The sequence below is a fragment of the Megalobrama amblycephala genome, linkage group LG5, assembly GCF_018812025.1.
Source record: "Megalobrama amblycephala isolate DHTTF-2021 linkage group LG5, ASM1881202v1, whole genome shotgun sequence".
Classification (NCBI taxonomy): domain Eukaryota; kingdom Metazoa; phylum Chordata; class Actinopteri; order Cypriniformes; family Xenocyprididae; genus Megalobrama; species Megalobrama amblycephala.
Window position 1 is genome coordinate 30757232 of NC_063048.1, and position 23336 is coordinate 30780567.

Sequence of the window (23336 nt, forward strand, 5' to 3'; positions counted from 1 at the left end):
TACAATTATGTGGATAGATAGATAGATAGATAGATAGATAGATAGATAGATAGATAGATAGATAGATAGATAGATAGATAGATAGATAGATAGATAGATAGATAGATAGATAGATAGATAAGCCTCAGATGTGGTCTGTTGAATTGAGTTGTTGAAGTTCACACAGGTTGTGTTTACAGATATTAAATCTGGTGTTGTTTTTGTTCGGGATGTCCTCTGCCGATTGACCCTGATGAGACTAGAGGCATAGCACGAGGATTTAATGACTGGAAATGTTCTTTCACACTGTGGCCCTTGTTTTCTTTGGACGCTCAGACATGCTTACATAACATCTGCTCATGCTTGAAGTGCACAGTCCTGATTGGCTCTTGATGACGGTAAGATTTACCATCAGCTTCCGACTGTATCAGAGTTATGGGAGAAGACTGAGAGCGGGATCAATCAGTGTATGTGTGGCACTTGTTTATGGTAGCATCGCTCTTTCCCACAAGGACTCAATCCAAAGGCCCAGTTTCCCACAAAGGCCTGATCTAAAGGTCAATCAGGAACAATAGGATTTTCTAAAAATATGGCAAGTTGCAATTTTGCTAGACATAAAAACATCCTCAATCTCCTGAAGAATAAGAATATTGGTTCGTTTATTCTGCTTCTTTAAAAGCAAAGCACCGAGATGCAAAACTGTGTAGAAACATCACAAATAATGCTCAGGATATGCTCATAAAAATGACGTTGAAAAAATAAAATAAAATACAAAGCTTTAAGCATAACAAGAAAGATCCAAGCTTAACAACCAAGACTTTTAGCAGGTTTTAGTTTAAATATTGAAGGCAGAGCAAAGGCAAGATACATACTGTTACTATGGCGCTGCTCTTTTGACAAATGAAATGTGTTGAAATCTAGGCAAGACTGTTAAAAATATTTTTGATTTTCCAGTTTCCCAGTGTTCTTAAACCAGAAAATATATTCACACTTATATGCATATATTTTGTTTGAATAAACCTCATTTTTACATTGAAAAGATGGATTGGATGCTGAGCTGGTGTTGAAAATCTTTCCTATACACTGAGGAAATGCTACAGGCTGTTTCAGTTGATGCCAGTGTCAAAAATAAAGCTCTTATGCAGGCTATCTATCATTATGGTATATTATCCACTCAGCAGTGACACAAAGCCTACATGCATTTGACAGTACATTCATGGTCATTCCTTCTGTACATTGAGTCCACAAAACAGCACATTATGGCAAATGTATGCTATTATTAAAAAAAAAAAAAGTTGTTTATGACAAAATGCATTGTAACTGAACAGTCTGAACAGTCATAGCTTTATTCTAAAAACACATTTCTCTTTGGCCATTCCTCTGTTACATTTGGCTTTAAATTAAGTGAGTTTGAAGGGAAATTCACAAAAAAAAAAAAAAAAAAAGTGTCAATGTAATCACCCTCACATAGTTCCAAACCATATGACCGGTTTACCGAAAAGAATGATTTAGTCATAAATCACTAAGATTTTTAGTACATTTCCGACATTCTTTAAAATATCCCCTTTTGAGTTACACTTTAGAAAATCATACAGGTGTGGAACGACATGACGATGAGTAAATGATGACAGAATTGTCATTTTTGGGTGAACTAACACTTTAAACTATGTACAGGCTAAAGGTAAACATAATGACATGACATTTATGCTGGAAATATACGTATTTATACATTGCATAACCACATATCTTTCTTTATTCAGCAGGCAACGAATGATTAATGATTATGAGATGGTCATATGTCCAATTACGACCAGTTCTATAAGAAATAATTATTTGTTTACAGAATCATGCTATTTCTGCACATCACATAAAAAATTAGCCTATACAATAAAACAAGGTGAGATGCTTTGACTCCAACGCTGTTTCATATATTTTCAGTCACGACTGCTCTTACACAGAATGTGTTTGTAGATTTTTAACTCTTTTTCCGCCATTGACTGAATTTTTCCGCTTTCAATGTTTTCACTGTTATACAGTAGTGGGCGCTATTGCGCATCTTCTAAAAGATCAAAACAAAGATAAAAAAAGGAGCAGAAACAAGCGATAAAAACATTGCTTATGCAAGTTGAAATAAAATGCGATTTTCTCAGCTTTTTCTTCAGAATGTCGCTTTTTTTATTAAAGCTGCAGTCCGTAAGTTTTGCCTCTTTGTCGCCATCTCTGTTTGAAACCTGCAATTGCGGTTATTTGCGGAATTATCATCTTTACGTGGGTTGTGCATCGGTACGGCTCCTCAGCACGGATGAATCTAATGTTTGCTGTCAGTCACCGCACCGGTGTGGATACTGTACTTCAGAATCACAGATTCTACGTCTTGAAAGTATGACCAATATAACATGTCTGTCACTTTTGTTCTGATCAACTGAGGAAAAAAAAGCAATTTAATCAATGGTGATTAAATCTGATCGCTTAGCTCAGATCACGTCAAACCATGTAAATTATTATTGTTATACTTTGTTCTCAAATTGTTAATGTTAACATCAGCATTGCGTGACTGTGTATTTAGTGTGTATTAGCGTTACCTGTAGATTTCAATTTCTGTAGCTACTTCGCAGTCTTTTGCATTTGACTACCGGTTAATCTCCAGATGATTGTCATTTTGAACCTTTCTGGATTACAATCCGCCATCAAAATGATATGTTTAATTATTGCAGCTGCGGTGAGAAAAGGCTATAAATGATCTGCCACCTGTAGCATCCTCCACATGCCTTATAACCTCATAGCTGGGACTCGTTCTCTATGTAAACAGATGCGACGTAATGACGCAAAGATGAACCACTGCATGCTCGAATTTCCCACGGAAACCTACCAGTACCATCCTGATTAGGAAACATTATTACAAGCTTACCGTTGTGAATCAGGCTAAGGTAAGGAGATTTTTGTTTTGAACACTGGCAGGTTATGTACTTATGTACTCAAAAATTGATTTTGAATCATTTTTAACCAAAAAAAGTTACGGACTGCAGCTTTAAAGTGTTGATAAAAAAGAATGCATGAATGCATAAAAAAAAGAAAAAAAAAAGAAGAGGCTTTGTTCTTTCTTTTGATATAGCTATTGCATGTTCATACAACAAAATATTCTGGGTGCAATGAAATTTTAATGAAAATTCAAAATCAAAAACACTGGTGGTGGCTGGCAACCTTGAAAAAAAAGAAAAAAAAAAAAAAACGCAGACGGGGAAAGAGTTAAAAAATATCCATGTGCTAATGCAAGATATAAACCACAATGGTGATCCACCGATCACAGCTGTGTCAGTACCAGCCATTCTTGCCTGATACCCTGTAATAGTTTCTGAACAGATGCTCACACATGCTGGGTTTGCGATACGCATCCAAAAACCAATTAAGTTAGTCAGTGTTTGGACAAGATTGGTTTCATTCTCTAAAAAAAAAACATTACATTTTAATGCTATGTATCATTCAGAGTAGCAGCTTCTGGGAAGTCTATTCCTGGTGATTTTAAGGCACAAATATGATTAATTGGATACTAAAAGCTGCTGTCCTGTTTTTCTCAGGAATTCAGACTTCATCTTAATTCCTATAAAATCGTTTCACTGGCACAAGGCATAAAGTCACCCTCTCACTGATTCCAGTTCATCCAGGAAAGATATAGCTTTGTGATGAAACACAGCTGTAGACACAAAAGTACATTCCTGTTCTTCTTTATCAGCGTTTTAGCATTTTAGATGTTCAATGATGGAGATCTCGCCGTGGTCGTGGCAGTCCGGGGTAAGACCGTTGAGGTACAGGCTGCCATTTTTGGTCAGGGTCGGGAGACCTTCTTTTTCTAGTTCATCTGTGAAGTTCACGGACAGGGTCCTCTTGCATGGAATCATGTCCTGACCTGGATTTTGGCCCAGCTCTGATGACAGCTTGCGCTTGATGTAAGCTGCCCGCTGAAACTTGTCGTAAATTTCCACGCTCAGGCGGCGCCGTGTCTCTTTGAATTCCGCTGACACATTAGCCGTCCATTCTGCAGCATGAGCACGGAACTCTCCCACCTGGAACAGAAGGAATTGTCAGAGGGACCAAACGCAGTCAAGTGTCATATGTGTTCAGAAGCATTTAAGAGGTGTAAATCACAACTTCAAAAACCTGTTTTCTGTGGAAATATCTGAGCTCGAGGGAATGAGAGGCATGTGGGCTGATTCAGCCTCAGTGCAGCTGGGAGTGTATAGAAAGTATTTTGGGCCTGCTGCTACAAGGCCGTACAATTCATCCACCGCGTGCAGATGCGCTATGGATTTTTAGGACCCCCTCATCCCAATCCATAGCTGTTATTGGGGTTATCATGTGCAACTTAAAGGATTAGTTCACTTCAGAATTAAAATTTCCTGATAATTTACTCACCCCCCATGTCATCCAAGATGTTTGTCTTTCTTTCTTCAGTCGAAAAGAAATTAAGGTTTTTGAGGAAAACATTCCAGGATTTTTTCTCCATATAGTGGACTTCAATGGAGACCAATGGGTTGAAGGTCCAAATTGCAGTTTCAGTGCAGCTTCAAAGGGCTCTACATGATCCCAGACGAGGAATAAGTGTCTTATGTAGCGAAACTGCTCTGCAATGTGCCACGCATTACGTAATCATGTTGGAAAGGTCACGCATGACGTAGGCGAAAGTACCAACCCAGCGTTTAAGCGAACGCGCAAAGATAAAGTCAAACACCGTTTACAAAAAAAGTAAAACAACAATGTCGGATGATTTTGAAGTTGGAGGAGAAAATGAGTTTTTCACCCTACCGCGGTACTTCCACCTATGTAACGCGTGACCTTTCCAACATGATTACGTAATGCGTGGCACATCACAGAGCAGTATATGGAGAAAAATCCTGGAATGTTTTCCTCAAAAACCTCAAAAATTTCTTTTCGACTGAAGAAAGAAAGACATAAACATCTTGGAAGACATGAGGGTGAGTAAATTGTCAGGAAATTTGAATTCTGAAGTGAACTAATCCTTTAAAATTATTTGTGAATTTTATATCTGACCAATTCCCTAGTAACTGTCTCTGGCTTTTACTAATTTTCACAAAGTGCATGTACAATAGATTGGCATGTTGTGCAAACTATCATACAATTTTTACTCTAGTTTATGATTCTTCCAATATTAGTGTATTTATTGTAATATACAGTATACGCTGTATATTGTTGTAACAGAAATTAATACTTTAATACAGCAGGGACGCATTGGATTAAGCAAAAAAGACCGTAAAGACAAAATTCTATTTCAAATTCCATTTCATCAAAAAATCCTGAAAAAAAAAAAAAAAAAAAAAAAAATGGTAACACTTTAGTTTAGGGTCCAATTCTCACTATTAAAGGTGCTACAGAGGATGTTTTCGACGACTGAGAAACCAAAGACTGTTAGTGAGTTTTTGAAATGAGCGCATGCGTAAGAACAACCCCCCTCATTTCGAGGCTCATTTCGAGGGAACACCTCTCAAAACTCGTGCACGAGTATTGGAACACGAGTGTTTGTTTACCACCGGCATTCGCTGTGTCGTGTTAGTGGATTCATTATGTCGGACTCACCGCAGGTAACTCATAATCTGCAGTTGTTACTCCTGACAAAAACATTGCTTGGGGCGCCTGTGGAGTGTGGAAAGTTACTGGAGCGCGCAACGCGCACGTCTCTCACAAGGAACGTAATGGCAGTGATTGACAAGCCAGAGGGCCAATCGTTGCTGGTTGCTTGGCTGATGTTTTTAAGGCCCTACCTCGTGCACGGATGATGTATGATTATTCCTTTCAGTGCACCTAATAAATAGTCTTTTATCAGTTAGTAAAGACAGTTTCAAGTAATATTGCAAAAATGTATAAAACAAAACATCCTCTATAGCAACTTTAACTAGTTTCTTATTAGCATGCATATTACTAGGATATTGGCTGTTTGTTAGTACTTATAAAGCATGTATTAATGCCTTATTTTGCATGACCTTATTCTACATCCCATAATCCTACCCAATACCTAAACTTAACTAACTTACTAACTATTAATAAGCAGTAATTAGGAGTTTATTGAGGCAAAAGCCATAGTTAATAGTTAATAGTGAGAACTGGACCCTAATCTAAAGTCTGACCAAAAAAGGTATCAAGGTTTCCACAAAAATACTATGCAGCACAATTCTTTTCAAAATTTATAACAATACAATGTTACTACTAGAGTTAAAAAGGGCGAAAACTTTCCAGAAACTTTCTATGGGAAATTAAGCTAGGGAATTTTGGAAATATTTGGAATTTTGGAAAGTTGGAAACTTTACAGGAATTAATTAGAAATTTTGGATTAATTTATACAAACTGTATCATATACAAACATAAATATAAACATTTTGTTTGGTCATAAGCAGACATGCTTACAAACATATTTTGAAAATGACATTTTTGATATTGATTCTTTCACTGCACAATAAAAAACCATGAATGTTGAAAAAAAAACCATAAGTGTTCTGTGCATGTGATTGAGGAATACGCAGGGTAGAATTTGCATTGAATCTGGTTATTTTATGTTTTTTTCCCAACTACATTTTAGTTCCCTGTTATAAGCTAACCTGCAACTTTGCAAATTTCCAGTTTATTCCCATTAATTCCCATATACAGTATTCCCATTAATTTTCATGGAAATTTTCCAACTTTGAAAATTCCAGGAATTTTGCAACCCTTGTTACTACTACTAATAACAATGTTTCTTGAGCACCAAATCAGCATATTAGAATGATTTCTGAAAGATCATGTGACACTGACGACTGGAGTAATGATGCTGAAAATACAGCTTTGCCATGAAAGATAAATCTTAATTTTAAAATATATTTAAAATAGAAAACATTAACCATTATTGCAGCAATAATATTTCAAAATACAAGTAAACTGTAATGGATGAAGTCCCACTTTCAGCAGCCATTATTCCAGTCTACAGTGAATCTATGAGCAAAACCTGTTATATAATCTATAAGAAATCATATAATTTGCTGATTTGGTACTTAACCCTTATTATTATTATTATTAGGGGCCAAGCACCGAAGGTGCTTAGGCACCTATTGTTATTGTTGGCGTTCCGTACGCTTATTATTCTTCTTCTTCTTCTTCTTCCGCTCTTGAAGTCTATGGCAGCCCATAGAACCGCTTGCGGGAAAGTTGTGAAATTTGGCACACAGTTAGAGGACAGAATGACCTTTGTCCATAGCAAATTTGGAGTCTCTAACTCAATCCCTCTAGCGCCACCAGCTGTTCAAAGTTGCACTTATGTTTATGCTAATAACTTTTGAACCATAAGGGCTAGAAACAAAATTTTTTCCTCTGATTCCTTGGGTCAAGACGAATCGAATGCACCCTATGACGTCATTTTCCGCCATGAAAATTTTTCCGCCATTTTGAATTTTCAAAAAAACATACTTTTTCGAACTCCTCCTAGGCCGTTACTCCGATTTTCACGAAAATTGAACCAGATCATCTTCAGACTATGCCGACAAAAAGTTATGGAATTCAAGTTGATTCCTCAAACCGTTTTCGAAAAACACGCGAACGAATTGTACGTAGTGCTTGCGAAAATAGACATAAGGCTGTATCTCCGCAACGCTTTATCGTATTCAGACCAAACTTGGTACATGTCATCACAAGCATGACCTGAGGCAACATGCAGCGTTTCGGCGCAGTGCCACCTAGTGGTGCGGAGATATGAAAAATGTATGTTTTTGCTTATAACTTCTGATGGGTTTGTCCAAAAATCATAAATTTGGTCTCGTTGGATTCGGGGAATCATGCCGAGTCGAATGATATCCAATTTTCACATATCGGACATTTTGACTGTCGGCCATTTTGAATTTTGTGCTAAAATGCTGTATTTTACGAACGCATTAGCGTATCGTTATGAAACTTGGTATGGGTCATCAGCACAATGCCCTGAAGGAGCATACCAAGTTTAGGACCAGCGCCACCTTGTGGTCAAAAGTTATAACAAAATTTACAAAAATGCTAATAACTTTTGAGTATATTAACCGATTGTAATGAAACTGTTTTCAGTAGATTCCTTGGGTCATGCTGAGAACATAGATATCAAACTTTCCATAGTCAGCTGAACTTCCTGTCCGCCATATTGTTTTTCTTTAAAAACCTACTTTTTCGAACTCCTCCTAGACCGTTGCTCCGATTTTCACCAAAATCGAACCGTATCATCTTCAGACCATGCTGACAAAAAGTTATGGATTTCAAGTCGATAAGTCAAACCGTTTTCGTATACCAGAGCAACGAATTTGAGGCATGATGCAAAAATGACTCTTGAAGCTGTATCTCTGCAATGCTTTATCATATTCAGACCAAACTTGGTATGTGTCATCACAAGCATGACCTGAGGCATCATACAATGTTTCAGCACAGCGCCACCTACTGGAGTGGAGATAAGAAAAATGGCTGTTTTTGCTTATAACTTCTGATGGGTTTGACCAAAATTCATAAATTTGGTATGGGTCATCAGGACAATGCCCTGAAAGAGCCCGAGAAGTTTTGGACCAGCACCACCTTGTGGTCAAAAGTTATAACAAACTTGACAAAAATTCTAATAACTTTTTTTTTCTAATTGCTCACTGCTGCTGTTGGTCTGATGCTCCCAGCCATGTTGGCTGGCTTCTTGTGCCATTTTTGTGCTTGGCCCCGTAATTGCTGCTTGCAGCTATATTTATTATTATTATCATAGTTGAAAATGATTCTGCTAAAGTGAGGAAACAGCAGTCCAGTGTATTTTTTCAGTCACTGAAGAATTAAATACATTTGTAGGTTGCTGTACATTTTCAAGTCAATTATTGTTTTTAAAAATTGCAAAACAAACACATTTTGGAAGTGCTGCACTATGGGAAACTGCTTAAAAGCATAAGCATCTGCAAATTCAGCATTTGAACAAAGGATCTGAATAAATACAGCATTTTTAAAGAATAAAAATAGACATTTGTTACATTACATATGCCTTTACAGTATTTTTGGATCAATTTAAAGCATCCTGCAGTGTAACCGTCTGGCTGCTGACGATGCACAAATTTAGGATCAATAAAGTTCCTACCTACCTAGCAAACCTCTAAAACATAGTACAGTTACACAAAAATATACTGTAAGTCTATACTGTAAGTTCTCAGCCTTGTGCTTAAGATTCTCCTGATGCATTATTACCAGAAAGCCCCTTAAATATATATACTATCACTGTAGTTTATTCAGGAATAAATAGAAGCCTAGAAAGACTGTGAACCAAAACCTCTCAAAATGAAATTGTAGTAAAAAAAAAAACTAATGAGAAAATCTGATATAAGTAAACAAGGAACCTTTGCTTTCCTCTATAATGAGGTCATTAGATAGTAACTTGGTTCCTTACAGGACTCTTGAAAAGTTCTAATTTGAGAAGTTTACTTCTGACTTAGAAGAAAACAAATGTGTGTGTGTGTGTGTGTGTGTGTGTGTGTGCTACATAGCACCTTTCCAGCATTTAAAAAACCCTGAAAGGTGATGTATTATGGATGAGAATCAGGAAGCAGAACTGGGTCATTCAGACCTTTCATTCACATTAATCCTGCACTGCATTTCCCTTCTCCACTATTTCCAGTAAGACGTGATAATGGACTTCAATGTGAGACATTTTCAGGTTCAGATTTACAGTATTCTGCTGCTTCACTGAGGCCTACAGTCTCCCTTTTGTGAATGACGTTCCTTACATGTTCTTGTAAATGACAAATCCCAACTACTAAACATAAAACTAATTATGTGATACTATAGAGTATAATGTCAGAAAATTGCACTTATGATGGCATCAGAAAAGCACACGAGGTCCAGAGAAAATGTCTTATTATGTGTTTGGGTCAGAGCAAACCTTCTGTTCCAGCTAATCCAAGCACATAATTCTCCAGGCTGAAGCTCATTCATTTCATACACTAGAGTAAATGAAAGCTAAACACAGCACTGATCTGTGATTGGCTCCTGACAAACTGGAACTTTATGCTGTGGACTACATAGCAAACAAAGCCACAATAACACATAATGAACTCCTCGACATGACCTGGAACATTTCATAAAACACATAAGCTGTTCCTAATCTTTATAGAAATGCAAAATAAGCAATAAAGTCATATTGTGGAGACATTAAATCAGCTCTACAGTATTTTGTGGGGTATAGTTGTGATGGAAAACTTTGTGATGTAACTACTTGACAAACATTCATAAGTACATTTCTTTCCCGAATTGGAATCGAAGTTCCAAACCTAGAATGTATAACTGAAAGAAGTTTCTTCTGTTTACCAAGGCTGCATTTTTAAAAAAAAATTAAAATATGCTGATTTTGTGCTCAAGACATAATTATTATTATTATCATCAATGTTGCAAAAAGTTGTGCTGCTTAATATTTTTTGTGGAAAGAGTTTTCAGGATTCTTTGTTGAATAGAAGGTTCAAAAGAACAGCATTTATTTGAAATAGAAATAATTTGTAACATTACAAATGTCAATTTTGAATACTTGACATTTTGAATGAACTTTAAAAAGAAAAACCTTACTGCCCCCCCAAACATTTGAACAGTAGTTTATTAGTAAACATGTTTTCGTGCGCTCAACACGTGTATTTTCAGAAAAAGGTTAGTGCTGTCAAATTGCGATTTATCGCATCTAACATAAAAGATTGCGTTTACATAATATGTGTGTGTGCAGGGCTTGACATAAATGTTTTTGCTGCACCAGCCACCAAAGTTACTAGTCGCTCAGCATTTTCAATGGCCACAATTTTGACATAGATGCCATGGAGCAAAACTGCCATATAGATATTTTTAATATTCTCTCATAATTTGGCAGCAGGTATATTAGGCTGCTGTCACTTTAAGACCGGACCCACAGATCCATTATACTGTTACACATGCGTTTTCTTTCTCAACTGTTTACATTCACTTAAAACATAACTGACTGTATTTACGTGAATACTTACCGAGACCGGCATTTTGACATTATTTTGTGTGTATTTGACTTTTTAAGCGCAATAAGGAGCAGAAAATGAACTCAATTTAGTACTGAGAGGTGGCTTTATGTGCCACACTTTGGATGAGAGCACAAAATCTGCATGAATGACTATATTTATTTGTTTGTATATATATATATATATATATATATATATATATATATATATATATATACACAAACAATAATTTTATGTGACTGATCCTCCCAATACACCATCACTATCAAAAGTATTGATATTTCAACAATATGTCCACACTTAACAGGCTTACATGGTGGAGATCTTAAATTCACCATCTGTTCTCGCCCATTATGTTACACTAGACAAATAAAACTCTTCTTCTCTGTGACTGTGTTGAAGTGCAATACTGTCAATTTCTTTTATTTTTTATATACATATTCCAATTCAACATCCTGTGGTTCATAACCAATTCAAATTCACACTGGAACTGAGAGGGAGCCATTTCTGAAATTCTGATTTTTGCTTAATCGTGGAACAGAAGTGTCTTTCTCACCCTGGTAAAAGCATATCAGTATGCACATACCTCCTCTTTGGTCTTCTTGGAGATGACCCGGAGCCAGTCTCCAATCATACTGAGAACTGCAGCGAAGTAGGCAAGACCCACCAGGATCCAAAACCACACGATGGGCTTATAATAGTCCAGATACTCAATCTCAGAGCCTCCTGAATAAGATAAATGCACCCACATCCACCCACAGAACTCATGAATACTTCAGTTCGAGTGTTTTTCTGGGTATTTGTTTACTTTCAGAAACTAACACAAGTGCTTGAAATTGAGACTGAAGGAGTAGTGACTTCATTCACCTGCCACAAAGTCTCCAAATCCAATAGTGGTTAAAGTGATGACAACAAAGTAGATGGCCTCCAGAGCGCTCCAGCCTTCAATGTGTTGGAAGATGAGGGCGGGGAGGGCCACAAACAGCAGGCACCCGAACAGGATGAACAGGACTGTGGATGTCACACGGATTTTAGTTTGGCTCACATTCCATTTCTGAGAGGAAAAACAGATGCGAAGGGAGGTCAGAATGCCTGGTGGAAAGACAATTAAGCTCATATGTCCACAATACATGACCAGACACCATCTGAAAACATTCATTCTTATGCAATGTCAGGCATTTAGTATACACTGGCACACGTGAGACATAGAGAGGGACATTGCCATGCCAAAGTTTGAGATCGGTAAGATTTGATAATGTTTTTGAATGTCTCTTATGCTCACCAAGGCTGCATTTATTAAAGACAGTGATATTGTGAAGAAGTATTACAATTTAAAATACCTTGAATGGAATTCAAGAATTCACGAATTTTCAGCATCATTACTCCATTCTTCAGTGTCACATGATCCTTCAGAAATTCTGATATGCTGACTGTCAATAAACAGTTGCTTAATATTTTTGTGAATCATTTTTTTTAAGATTCTTTGATGAATAAAAAATTCAAAAGAACTGCATTTATTTGAAATATAAATCTTTTTTAACATTATACTGTAAATGTCTTCACCATTACTTTTCAACAATTTAATGCATCCAAGTATTCATTTTTGAACGGCAGCGTAAACACAAAAAAAAAAAAAAAAAAAAAAAAATTAATAAATAAAAATCACAAACAAATAGATTTAAAATTTAGTGAAAAATTAATTAAAATAATCATTTTCAATGACATTTCACACTGTTATCTGTCATGTGATATATCCCACCGTCATGGAAAATCTGGAAATATTAGGCAATTTTAAAATTGCGCTTTCAAGGCTTAGAAAGGTCATGGAATTTAATCCAATCTTAAAATAAATTATTGAGAATATACATTTTTATAATTGTTCAGCTGTAAAATACTTCGACATCATAGTGATGTCCTTTTTTTGATAAAAAATAGTGCAGCTGAATCATATGAGATTCACATAAACTTGTTTAAATTAATTTAACATTTGTTTTACACATTATTTACTCAAAATTAAGAAGTTATTAATACATATATCAGGCTTTACTAATAGACTTTATTAATATATATTAATTAGCCAAGCATGTACAGTTATTGTCTAATGTCGATAATCTCACGTCAAATATTCTGTAGGACGAATAATTACCCTGGCTGAAATATTGGCCTATCACTAGTTTAAAGACCCCGTCAAAATGGAAGCTTTATGGCCTTTAGTCAATTTGTGTTAGCTTTGAGTAGGGAACTACAAAATGTTGATATTTTTAGCAGATATACACTTTTAAAATGTGCAAAAATAGGAACAGGACCAAAATACAGATCATAAAGAACGGATGAAGGAAACTGATGACTCATGCTGCACTACACAGATATTTGTCCAAATATGTCAGCACAGGACAGAAAGCTGCACTGAACAAGCAAATTCATGAGAAATAAACACTTGCCTTTAGAAAAAGATGTATTTTTCCTTTCAGCCTTAAAGAAATTGTGTTTACTATGTGGTACACAAAAGAATGAGTGCACCAGCAATAAATAATTCACTATGCTGCATTGACTTTTCTGACAAAAAATACTGTATTGTGCATTTATTGTTCAAGTCAACATTCCAAATTGTTCCTGCGCAAAAAACCAACAGCTCAGCGTAAAGTGACAGTGTGTATGTGCAACGAGTGTAAACAAGATGGCCACCACAGGCACTTAAGATATATAACCATGAATCATCAAAGTCAATCAAACAATCATTAGTTTAGAGCTGCAGGGGATTTATTGAGCAAAGACAATAGTACATTTCTGATTGAAGGGATATGAGGTGCATAGACTTTTTTTTTCTAAATGAACAAAATTGAGATTTATACATCATCTGAAAGCTGAATAAATAAGCTTTCCATTCATGTATTGGTTTGTTAGGATAGGACAGTATTTGGCTGAGATACAACTATTTGAAAATTTTGAGAAAATCACCTTTAAAGTTGAATGAATGAGGCATTTATAGAGCGCTTTCATATGTACTACTGTACAACCTAAAGCGCTTTACAATCATATCAGGGGTCTCTCCTCATCCACCACCAGTTTTAAAGTTTTGAAGTTGTCCAAATGAAGTCCTTAGCAATGCATATCCACTCACAAAAATAATTTTTTGATGTATTTACGGTAGGAAATTTTCAAAATATCTTCATGGGACATGATCTTTACTTAAAGGTGCCCTAGATTATGTTTTTAAAAGATGTAATATAAGTCTAAGGTGTCCCCTGAATGTGTCTGTGAAGTTTCAGCTCAAAATACCCCATAGATTTTTTTTTATTAATTTTTTTAACTGCCTATTTTGGGGCATCATTATAAACGCGCCGATTTTATGCTGCAGCCCCTTTAAATCCCGTGCTCTCCGCCCACAGAGCTCGCGCTTGCCTTGAACAGTGCCTTGACAAAGTTTACACAGCTAATATAACCCTCAAAATGGATCTTTACAAAGTGTTCGTCATGCATGCGGCATGCATGCGTCGGATTATGTGAGTATTGTATACTGTTATATTGTTTACTTCTGATTTTGAATGAGTTTGATAGTGCTCCGTGGCTAACGGCTAATACTACTCTGTTGGAGAGATTTATAAAGAATGAAGTTGTGTTTATGAATTATACAGACTGCAAGTGTTTAAAAATGAAAATAGCGATGGCTCTTGTCTCCGTGAATACAGTAATAACCGATGGTAACTTTAACCGCATTTAACAGTACATTAGCAACATGCTAATGAAACATTTAGAAAGACAGTTTACAAATATCACTAAAAATATCATGTTATCATGGATCATGTCAGTTATTATTGCTCCATCTGCCATTTTTCGCTATTGTTCTTGCTTGCTTACCTAGTCTGATGATTTGGTTGTGCACAGATCCAGACGTTAATACTGGCTGCCCTTGTCTAATGCCTTTTATAATGTTGGAAACGTGGGCTGGCATATGCAAATATTGGGGGTGTACACCCCGACTGTTACGTAACAGTCGGTGTTATGTTGAGATTCGCCTGTTCTTCGGAGGTCTTTTAAACAAATGAGATTTATATAAGAAGGTGGAAACAATGGAGTTTGAGACTCACTGTATGTCATTTCCATGTACTGAACTCTTGTTATTTAACTATGCCAAGATAAATTCAATTTTTCATTCGAGGGCACCTTTAATATCCTAATGATTTTTGGCATAAAAGAAAACTTTGACCCATACAATGTATTGTTGGCTATTGCTACAAATATACCCGTGTAACCCGTGCATATAATAATATTGTTTAGATGTTATCTTTTCACTTGCCATGGTGGTAATTTCACATTAAGTTTTTATAAATATTTCACAGAATTGGTCTAATATTTTGTTTTAACTTGAATAACTATTTACATTGTGAAAAATCCTTGAAAATGTTTTGCATTAATTTTTCCAAAAATTTCTGTGACAGCCTGTAGAACCTGCTGCACAAGTAAAAGGATTATAATTATAGATTATAAAGTGCATTAATGGTATAAATCCTGTGAGCAATGATTGTAGCTCAATTGAATTAAACACTCACCACAAACATCTTTTCCACTTTGGCGATTCCTTTGCCAAATATTGTTCCCAGTTGATCGCCCACTCCAGCCAAGAGGAACCCAAAGAGTGGGATCCCCAGCAGGGCGTAGATAATGCAAAAGATCCTGCCTCCTTCTGTGTGTGGAGAGACATTCCCAAACCCTGCAGAAAGAGAAGTCATTCTGTCAGGAAGACTAATGATCCCAGACATTATGTGTATTATCGGCCAAAAGATACAGGTCTCAGCTAACAGGGAACGTTCTCAGAACTTTGGCTAAGGTTCTGGCAATTGAGCAAACATTCTTCCAGGAACATTAACAGAACATTCGTTCAATGTTATCTGATCTCTGACATCAAAACATTAGCACTAAAAAGACAATACATTACCTTAACATTCACCAAGAATCAACATTTTTAAAGCATAAAAAATGGCCGTTTTGAACTCTCAGATAACATTCAGAAATAACACTTTCGTAGCTTAATGAGAATGTTAACAACATGCTCTTAGAACACATTTTTAATAGCTGGGGTATTACTGTGCTTATTTTGTTGTTTTTTAAAGCTTGTAAGACACTTTGTTGCAGTATATTTTGTCATATTCTCTTGAGTCAAACTGATAATTCGGCAAATTGTATGCCAAAAAGAAAAAATAAATGTTTAAATCATTCTCCCCTAGTGCACTCTTCATTTGATTTAGTGTGGAGACAGCTTTATGAGAATTTAGAGTGGAAACCTTATTTATCTGTCAGGGAACATAAGGGCTGATTTATCCAGACTACATGGAGAGTCTCCCAGTTAAGACTTTTTCAACACTTAAATTTAGTGCAAAACACATACAAATCATTACATGCATTTAAATGCAATGAATGGGACATAAGTGGGATTCATTTGAGCTGTGTAAATACATTTCTTTTAAAATGCATTCAATTTCAGTATTCAATATCACTAGAGGTGAATTTTCACAGTGATTTTTGAATTCAACAGCCTTTCAACTATGTTGAAATGACAATGCAATACTGCAAACCCTAAAACAACCGCAAAAATGACAAGAACAACTTTAGAGCTCTAAAAATACACTAGTTTTAACAAAAGAATCAACGTAAGTGCTTTTATAAAATTACAACCTTCACATTTACGCTTTTAAATCCTTCAAAAAAATGCTCAATTTACTTCCATTGTAAGTGCCTCATTGCAACCTCGATTTTGGCTTTTATAAAAAGACATGTTTGCCATGTTATCGAAGAGAGGTTTTAAGGTAAGAATTAATACACAAACGTGTCAGTTAGCTTGTTAAATGGCTAGCATGCTAAGCTAACTTAGCCACTGATGTAGCTAATGACCACATTAAAAAGAATGGTCAAAATTTAGCATGCTAACCAATTAGCTATTTAGCATAGGACAACAAACGCAGGGACGGTTGACTACGGAAAGGTATTTTTTTGGGAACAGTAGTGAATATCAAAAATCCGTTCAGTCATTTCTGTAAGGCTTGGTCTAAAGATCATCTGAGTCGATTCTGGACAAAACTGGACAAGATTTGTTAGGTCGGGTAGTAACTAGTGTAGACCTTATTCGGATCAGAGCCATGATAGGTATGAAAGCAAGGCTGTGAAGGATAAACTTACCATGTTTTCAATGGCATCCGCTTTAAAAAAGTGTTTAAACCTACTAGATCTCCTTGAGTTTTTTGTCTACTGAAATTTCTTGGAAAGATATTTTTGCAGTGTTTTGTCAGCAGAACAATCCTAAAACACATTAAATAATATGGTGTTCACACCAGACGCAACTTGCACGAATAAATCACACTATTTGCGCTTAGTTGGACGCTTGAGCGTTTTGAGTTTACTCGTTTCATTCACGCGTGAAATTCACTTCACAACAGAGGAAAAACAGAGTCCCTCAGACTCTTCTATATCTTTCTGCACACTTGCTCTGAATAAACACATCAACTCGTCAGTGGGAAAGTAGTTGTAAAATACGGCGAATAAGCTCAATTTACCGGCTTTAGCTAGCTTGTAGTCTCAAAATGTATATATATATATATATATATAGCTCAAATTGAGTAAAGAGCATTTTTTACAACTTACCAGATTGTCTGACCTCCTCACTCACTTTCTTCCAAGCAAGATCCTTTTTATTCCTGTTTCTATAAAAGTACGAAGATATATCCTACAGCTGCGGGTATCCACATGCGGCGACGATGATTTTGTCCTCCATTGTTGTTTCAGATTTCTGCCTCCGCTCGCTACGTCGTAATCAAGTCACTACTAGAGCAAGCTCCTGATTGGTTAACGCGGCGCGAATATTCGCCAAAGTTCAGATTTTTCAACTCTTATGCGCGTCAAACGCCCGAAACGCTCAATTCGCGCCACCTCATTCGAGCGAATCGCGCCGCAGGACGTCTATCGCGTCAGCGTCACCTTTGATTTTTAACAGGATTAAAAGCTTGGCTTTGAGGGATAGACATACATCTCCTCAGTGTCTTGTACTGTTATGATGCATTCACACCAGACGCGAATGAAGCGTTAAGCGTGAGTGATTTACATGTTAATGGTATTTTTGTGCTTTAGTACAAGTCAAAAAAATTACATACAGCACCTTTAAGTCAAACTCCTGCTCTAAAACACAAACACTTTGACAAACGATACAGACAAGCGGCTTCTGAAGACAAAGAAGCTGGTGCAGGTACCATTTTATAGACAGTTCACGTACTGCATAGTGTCACCTGACTTTGTACATGGCCAATGTCATTGGCGCGTGTGTACAAGTGATTCAGACACTGATCACACTGAAAATATTCCCATAGTGTCAATGCAATGATGCAGCGTCGAAGGTCCCATTAAAGGGAACCAATTGATTTGTTTTTCACTTTTTAAACCCCGATCCAAACCAAATCTATGCACTTGGTTACAACTTTTCACTCTAGGCGTATGAAAGTAACATTTAGGAAATTTCCTTTTTAGTCTGAGATGCAGTGCTTGAAGTGGGCCAGTACGTGTGGGTACACACTATTTTTACCTTTAACATACCGCCAGTTTTCCTTGCGTACCGGCACTTCCGACATGTTGCACGTACAGAAACCTGCCGTGCCCTCCCTTCTTCTGGAACGTGTTTTGAACCGAGCATCTGAATTACCGGCACTTTTATTTTTCCATTTCAAGCACTGCTTAGATGCATAACATTATGCAAGACATACAAAAGCAAGAAAATAAACAAGCTTTGAACAAAAAATAATTAAAATATTTAATTCTATTATTTTTTCAAGAAAGTTTGAGAATACCAGTGGTTAAGGTGTGTGTAATACTACCACAACAGGAATTTAGGCAATTACAAGAGCAAAAAGCTAAGCCACTGGACAGGCCCACCCTGAGTGAAGCACATCAATGGGGGGCATTTCCGCAAGAGCCTCCATCCAATTACGTTTTCATTTTCCTTGAAACTCATTAACTGCGCTCAATCACTTCTCATGCACTCTGTCCTCTTTGAAATTTAATTAAATAAAAAAACCTTGAAAGAGCCATAAAAATGGTTTCTTGTGAGACAACATTAATTACACATAGCACAATGGAGACAAAAAACTGTAATGTCTTTACACATAGACTTTTGGAAGAATTATGAACATATGTTCATGGTTGGATAAAAAAAAAAAAAATCATACTTGTTCCAGCAGATTAACTATAAAGATTTAAGTATATAAAAATTTATAACACGTGTTAATGGCTTCAGCAGTTCTGTTTTCTCCTGATACAAGCAATACTGTTGCCAGACTCTTCATTGTTCAGATAATATCTAATTTCCTGACCTTAAATAGAAACAAACAACATGTAATAATGAATAATTAATTTGTCAGAGACCTAGATAAGAACCTAAACTGGCGACCAATGGGCTAAATCAGTTTTTGCAGCCCCCAATTGATTTTAATGTCTGATAAAAACAAGTTTCCCAAACAGAAACCAGCAGTGTTCCGATGCACATATTTAATTGTGTCATATCCATTTCTTTTATGCAAATGACTTCGATGGACACAAATATTCAGATGTAAAAAGACGTGAGCCACATAAATTGATGCAGTGGTATGTCAGCTCATCTGTCTTGCTCAATAAAAGATAAATCGATGATGAAAACAGAGCCTTCATAGAAAAATGGAATATGCTCTTATTTTGTTTGCTTAATTAATGCATCTCATTTGAACCGTCTCTCTGTAAAGTAATTTTAATGTCATTTTTGTTCAGTTGAATGCATCCTTGCTGAATAAAAGTACCAATTTCTCTTTGGTCTTTTGGTCTACTAGCTAGAACAGTAGGTTTTTATGTGTTGCAAAATGTAATTTTTTTTCTTTTTCTGTTGCTAAAAATAAAATGTATCATGTATTTTATGGTGGGAACAGTGAAAATATTGAAAGATCAAGTACAAATCTGATATACTAGCCAGAATAAGCCAGTAGATAAAAAAAATCTTTGTTAAGTCCTGAAAGGAATGGCAGGATTATAGAGAAAGAGTAAGAAAATATCTTTTTTTCAGTAAAAATATTTCTTATGTAATAGGACAGCTATAGAGTAGGTGGTCATTTTTCCTATGAGAGTTTATATTGTGAAAAATACTGACTTTAGCAGATCCTCCAGTTATTCCTCAGTTTCCCTAATTTGTAAACAATAACTTTAAAAATAAAAACGCTGATCGTGATTTATGGACCGTACAGTTTTTTAACTGGATACCTATTTTAATAGCCCTATTTAATGCCCCTACTCATGTTTTCATCTGTATTTTAATAGCCCTATTTAATGGCCCTCCTCATGTTTCTATCTGAATAATATCATAGTGATATCATAGAGACAATGACAATAAAAATACATAAAAGTACAAACCTTTTCACAAATGTACAAAAAGTTAACTAAGTAGCTGTAGTCCCAGTATTGAAAAGCACCATGAACACATTCACAAGTCATAAAACCTAAATGACTGAAATGATGTGTTAAAAAAGCAGGATCATTTCTGTTCTCAGCAATAAACTGCCATGTCTCAGTCGAATCTGATGAGAAATGAATGTCATGTGCTGTCTTGGAGCACAACACAAGTCAGTTTGACACAGGGAACAAAAAATGTCATGCCACCCTCATTAGCGAAGAAGCACTACTTACTGGAAGACTGACGCAAAACGAGCTTAATGAGCACACAAGTGTGTCTTGTGAGGACTTCAGCATTGGCAAGTACTCTACACACATGTGCCGATGCCTGATAACTAGTGAATGCGATGCCCTCACCAACAGCTGGATGCATAAGGACACTCCAAAGTGTGTGTGTGTGCATCTTTACTGCGGTGTGAGGTGGACAGGGAGTGTTGACAGGTTTTCATTCAAATGACAAAAAAGATGGTTGCCTATTGACAAACAAATCAAGCCTGTGAATTATCTTATTGACTATCAATTATTCCTGTGATGGCAAAGCTTAATTATCAGCAGCCATTACTCCAGTGTTCAGTGTCACTTTTGTTTAATTTAATGCATCCTTGCTGGATAAAAGCATTGATTTCATTAAACAAAAATCTTGGTGCCCCAAAACTTTTGAACATGTACATAAAACATGGAGATCTGATGTGCAGCCCCAAGAACTTGGCCTCTTTCAACTTTGTATAAAAGGTCATGCTATCAGACCCGCTTGGTTCATTAATTGCACTTTATACTTCACAACCTAAGTAGGGACGCTGGGGAGATTGATGAAGGGGAGCTTGCTCTTTAATCCACTACTTGGCCCCGTTCCAGCAGGTTTCAAAGGTGTCAGACACATGTATTCAAGAACGGTCAAAGCTGTTGAAAGGATTAGTTAAGGTTCATTAATCAAGCTTATTAAATAACATTAATGTAATTTCCTACACATCCTTAGTGATGAAGTTAAAATGAAAAATGTAGATGCTGATTATTTGCTGACAAATGAATCCATAAAATGTTGAGTGTTCAGACCATACATAAATAACCTTGTGGTTAGGGGCTACACTATTATGACAAAAAAATTATGATTAAGTTGATTGATTATTTAATTAATACAATTTACATAAAAATTTTCATTTTGTTGATGATGTTACATTCAGATTTAGTTTCCGTTTAATGGACTTTTAGTGTGTCCTGTTCCTGCTTTCTTTGTTCTCGTATCTAGTTTGTTTCCATGGTTACTGATTATGATCACCTGTGTCTTTTTTTAGTTACTCATTATCTTGTGTGCATATAATGCCCTCAGTTCCTTTGGTTTATGGTCCTGTATTGTTTATGCGTATGTGCTTAGCGGTTACATTTTTGCCTTCCATGCTTGAATTACCATCTTTGTTTTGGTTTGTCTTGTTAATAAATGATAAAGACTATAGAATAATGTAAAGACTTTCACATTAATACAAAAATACATACATTTCAAATAAATGCTGTTTTTTTTTTTTTTTTTTTTACTGTTAATCATTAAAAAAAAAAATCCTGAAAAAAATACATCTGTAACAGATCTACTACTGGAGATGTTTTAGACAAACCAGCAAGTCCAGAGCAAACAAATCAAACATTAAACAGGTAATCGTAATCAATCAACAGTAAAAGGGTCATGCACAAGAGAGGAAAAGTAACACTTGAAATGCAAGTGAACTGGCAATTCTTCGCAAGGATGCCTACTGAGAGCATGGTTTATATATCTACAAACAGGAAGTGAACAGTGACTGATGCTAGAGGCAGTAGTCTTTAGCCTCCTTGTTAGAGTGCCCAACTTCCACACCACGGTTCGCGTCCCGCATGGAGCAGGTCGGGTAGAACCAGTTATATTGGTGCCGTGACCCGGATGGGAGTGAGGTTTAGGGGGGTGAGTGTAACAGACGTAGGCCGGTAAGAGCTGTGCATGTAAACCTCACTCCCCTGATCTCAAGAGGCGCTCTAGCGACACAGGGAACAAAAAATGACGTGCCACCCTCATTAGTGAAGAAACACAACTTACTGAAAGACTGATGCAAAACGAGCAAAATGAGCTCACAAGTGTGTCTTGTGAGGACTTCAGCATTGGCAAGTACTCTACACACATGTGCTGATGTCTGAGTACTAGTGAATTAGTGAGTATTAGTTGATGCAACTCTCACGCCGGAGACCACGGTACACGTCCCGCTTGGAGCGGGTCGAGTACAACCGGTTACATTGGTGCCATGACCTGGATGGGAGGGGGGTGAGTGTAACGGACGTAGGCCGGTAAGAGCTGTGCATGTAAACCTCACTCCCCTGATCTCAAGAGGCGCTCTAGTGACTGACGCTAGAGACTGTGGTCTTTAGCCTCCTTGTTAGAGTGCCCAACTCCCATGCGGATGGGCTCGGTTTTGAGTCCCATTTAGAGCGGGCGGTTCGAACAGGAGGGGTTACATTGGTGCCGTGACCCGGATGGGAGTGAGGTTTAGGGGGGTGAGTGTAACGGACGTAGGCTGGTAGGAGCTGTGCATGTAAACCTCACTCCCCTGATCTCAAGAGGCGCTCTAGCGACACAGGGAACAAAAAATGACGTGCCACCCTCATTAGTGAAGAAACACAACTTACTGAAAGACTGATGCAAAACGAGCAAAATGAGCTCACAAGTGTGTCTTGTGAGGACTTCAGCATTGGCAAGTACTCTACACACATGTGCTGATGTCTGAGTACTAGTGAATTAGTGAGTATTAGTTGATGCAACTCTCACGCCGGAGACCACGGTACACGTCCCGCTTGGAGCGGGTCGAGTACAACCGGTTACATTGGTGCCATGACCTGGATGGGAGGGGGGTGAGTGTAACGGACGTAGGCCGGTAAGAGCTGTGCATGTAAACCTCACTC

General features: G+C 36.8%; 1 protein-coding gene across 1 annotated transcript in view; it reads right to left on the reverse strand.

The window, feature by feature from the left end:
- Positions 1-3119: 3119 nt before the first annotated feature.
- kcnk2a (potassium channel, subfamily K, member 2a) overlaps positions 3120-23336 on the reverse strand; it is a 30942-nt gene continuing 10725 nt past the window's right edge. The window contains exons 4-7 of the mRNA XM_048191811.1: positions 15518-15678; positions 11835-12021; positions 11554-11693; positions 3120-4040 (exon numbers count right to left, since the gene is read on the reverse strand). Coding sequence (XP_048047768.1) covers positions 3714-4040; positions 11554-11693; positions 11835-12021; positions 15518-15678 — 815 coding nt within the window. The 3' untranslated portion in view covers positions 3120-3713. The remainder of the gene's footprint in view (positions 4041-11553; positions 11694-11834; positions 12022-15517; positions 15679-23336) is intronic.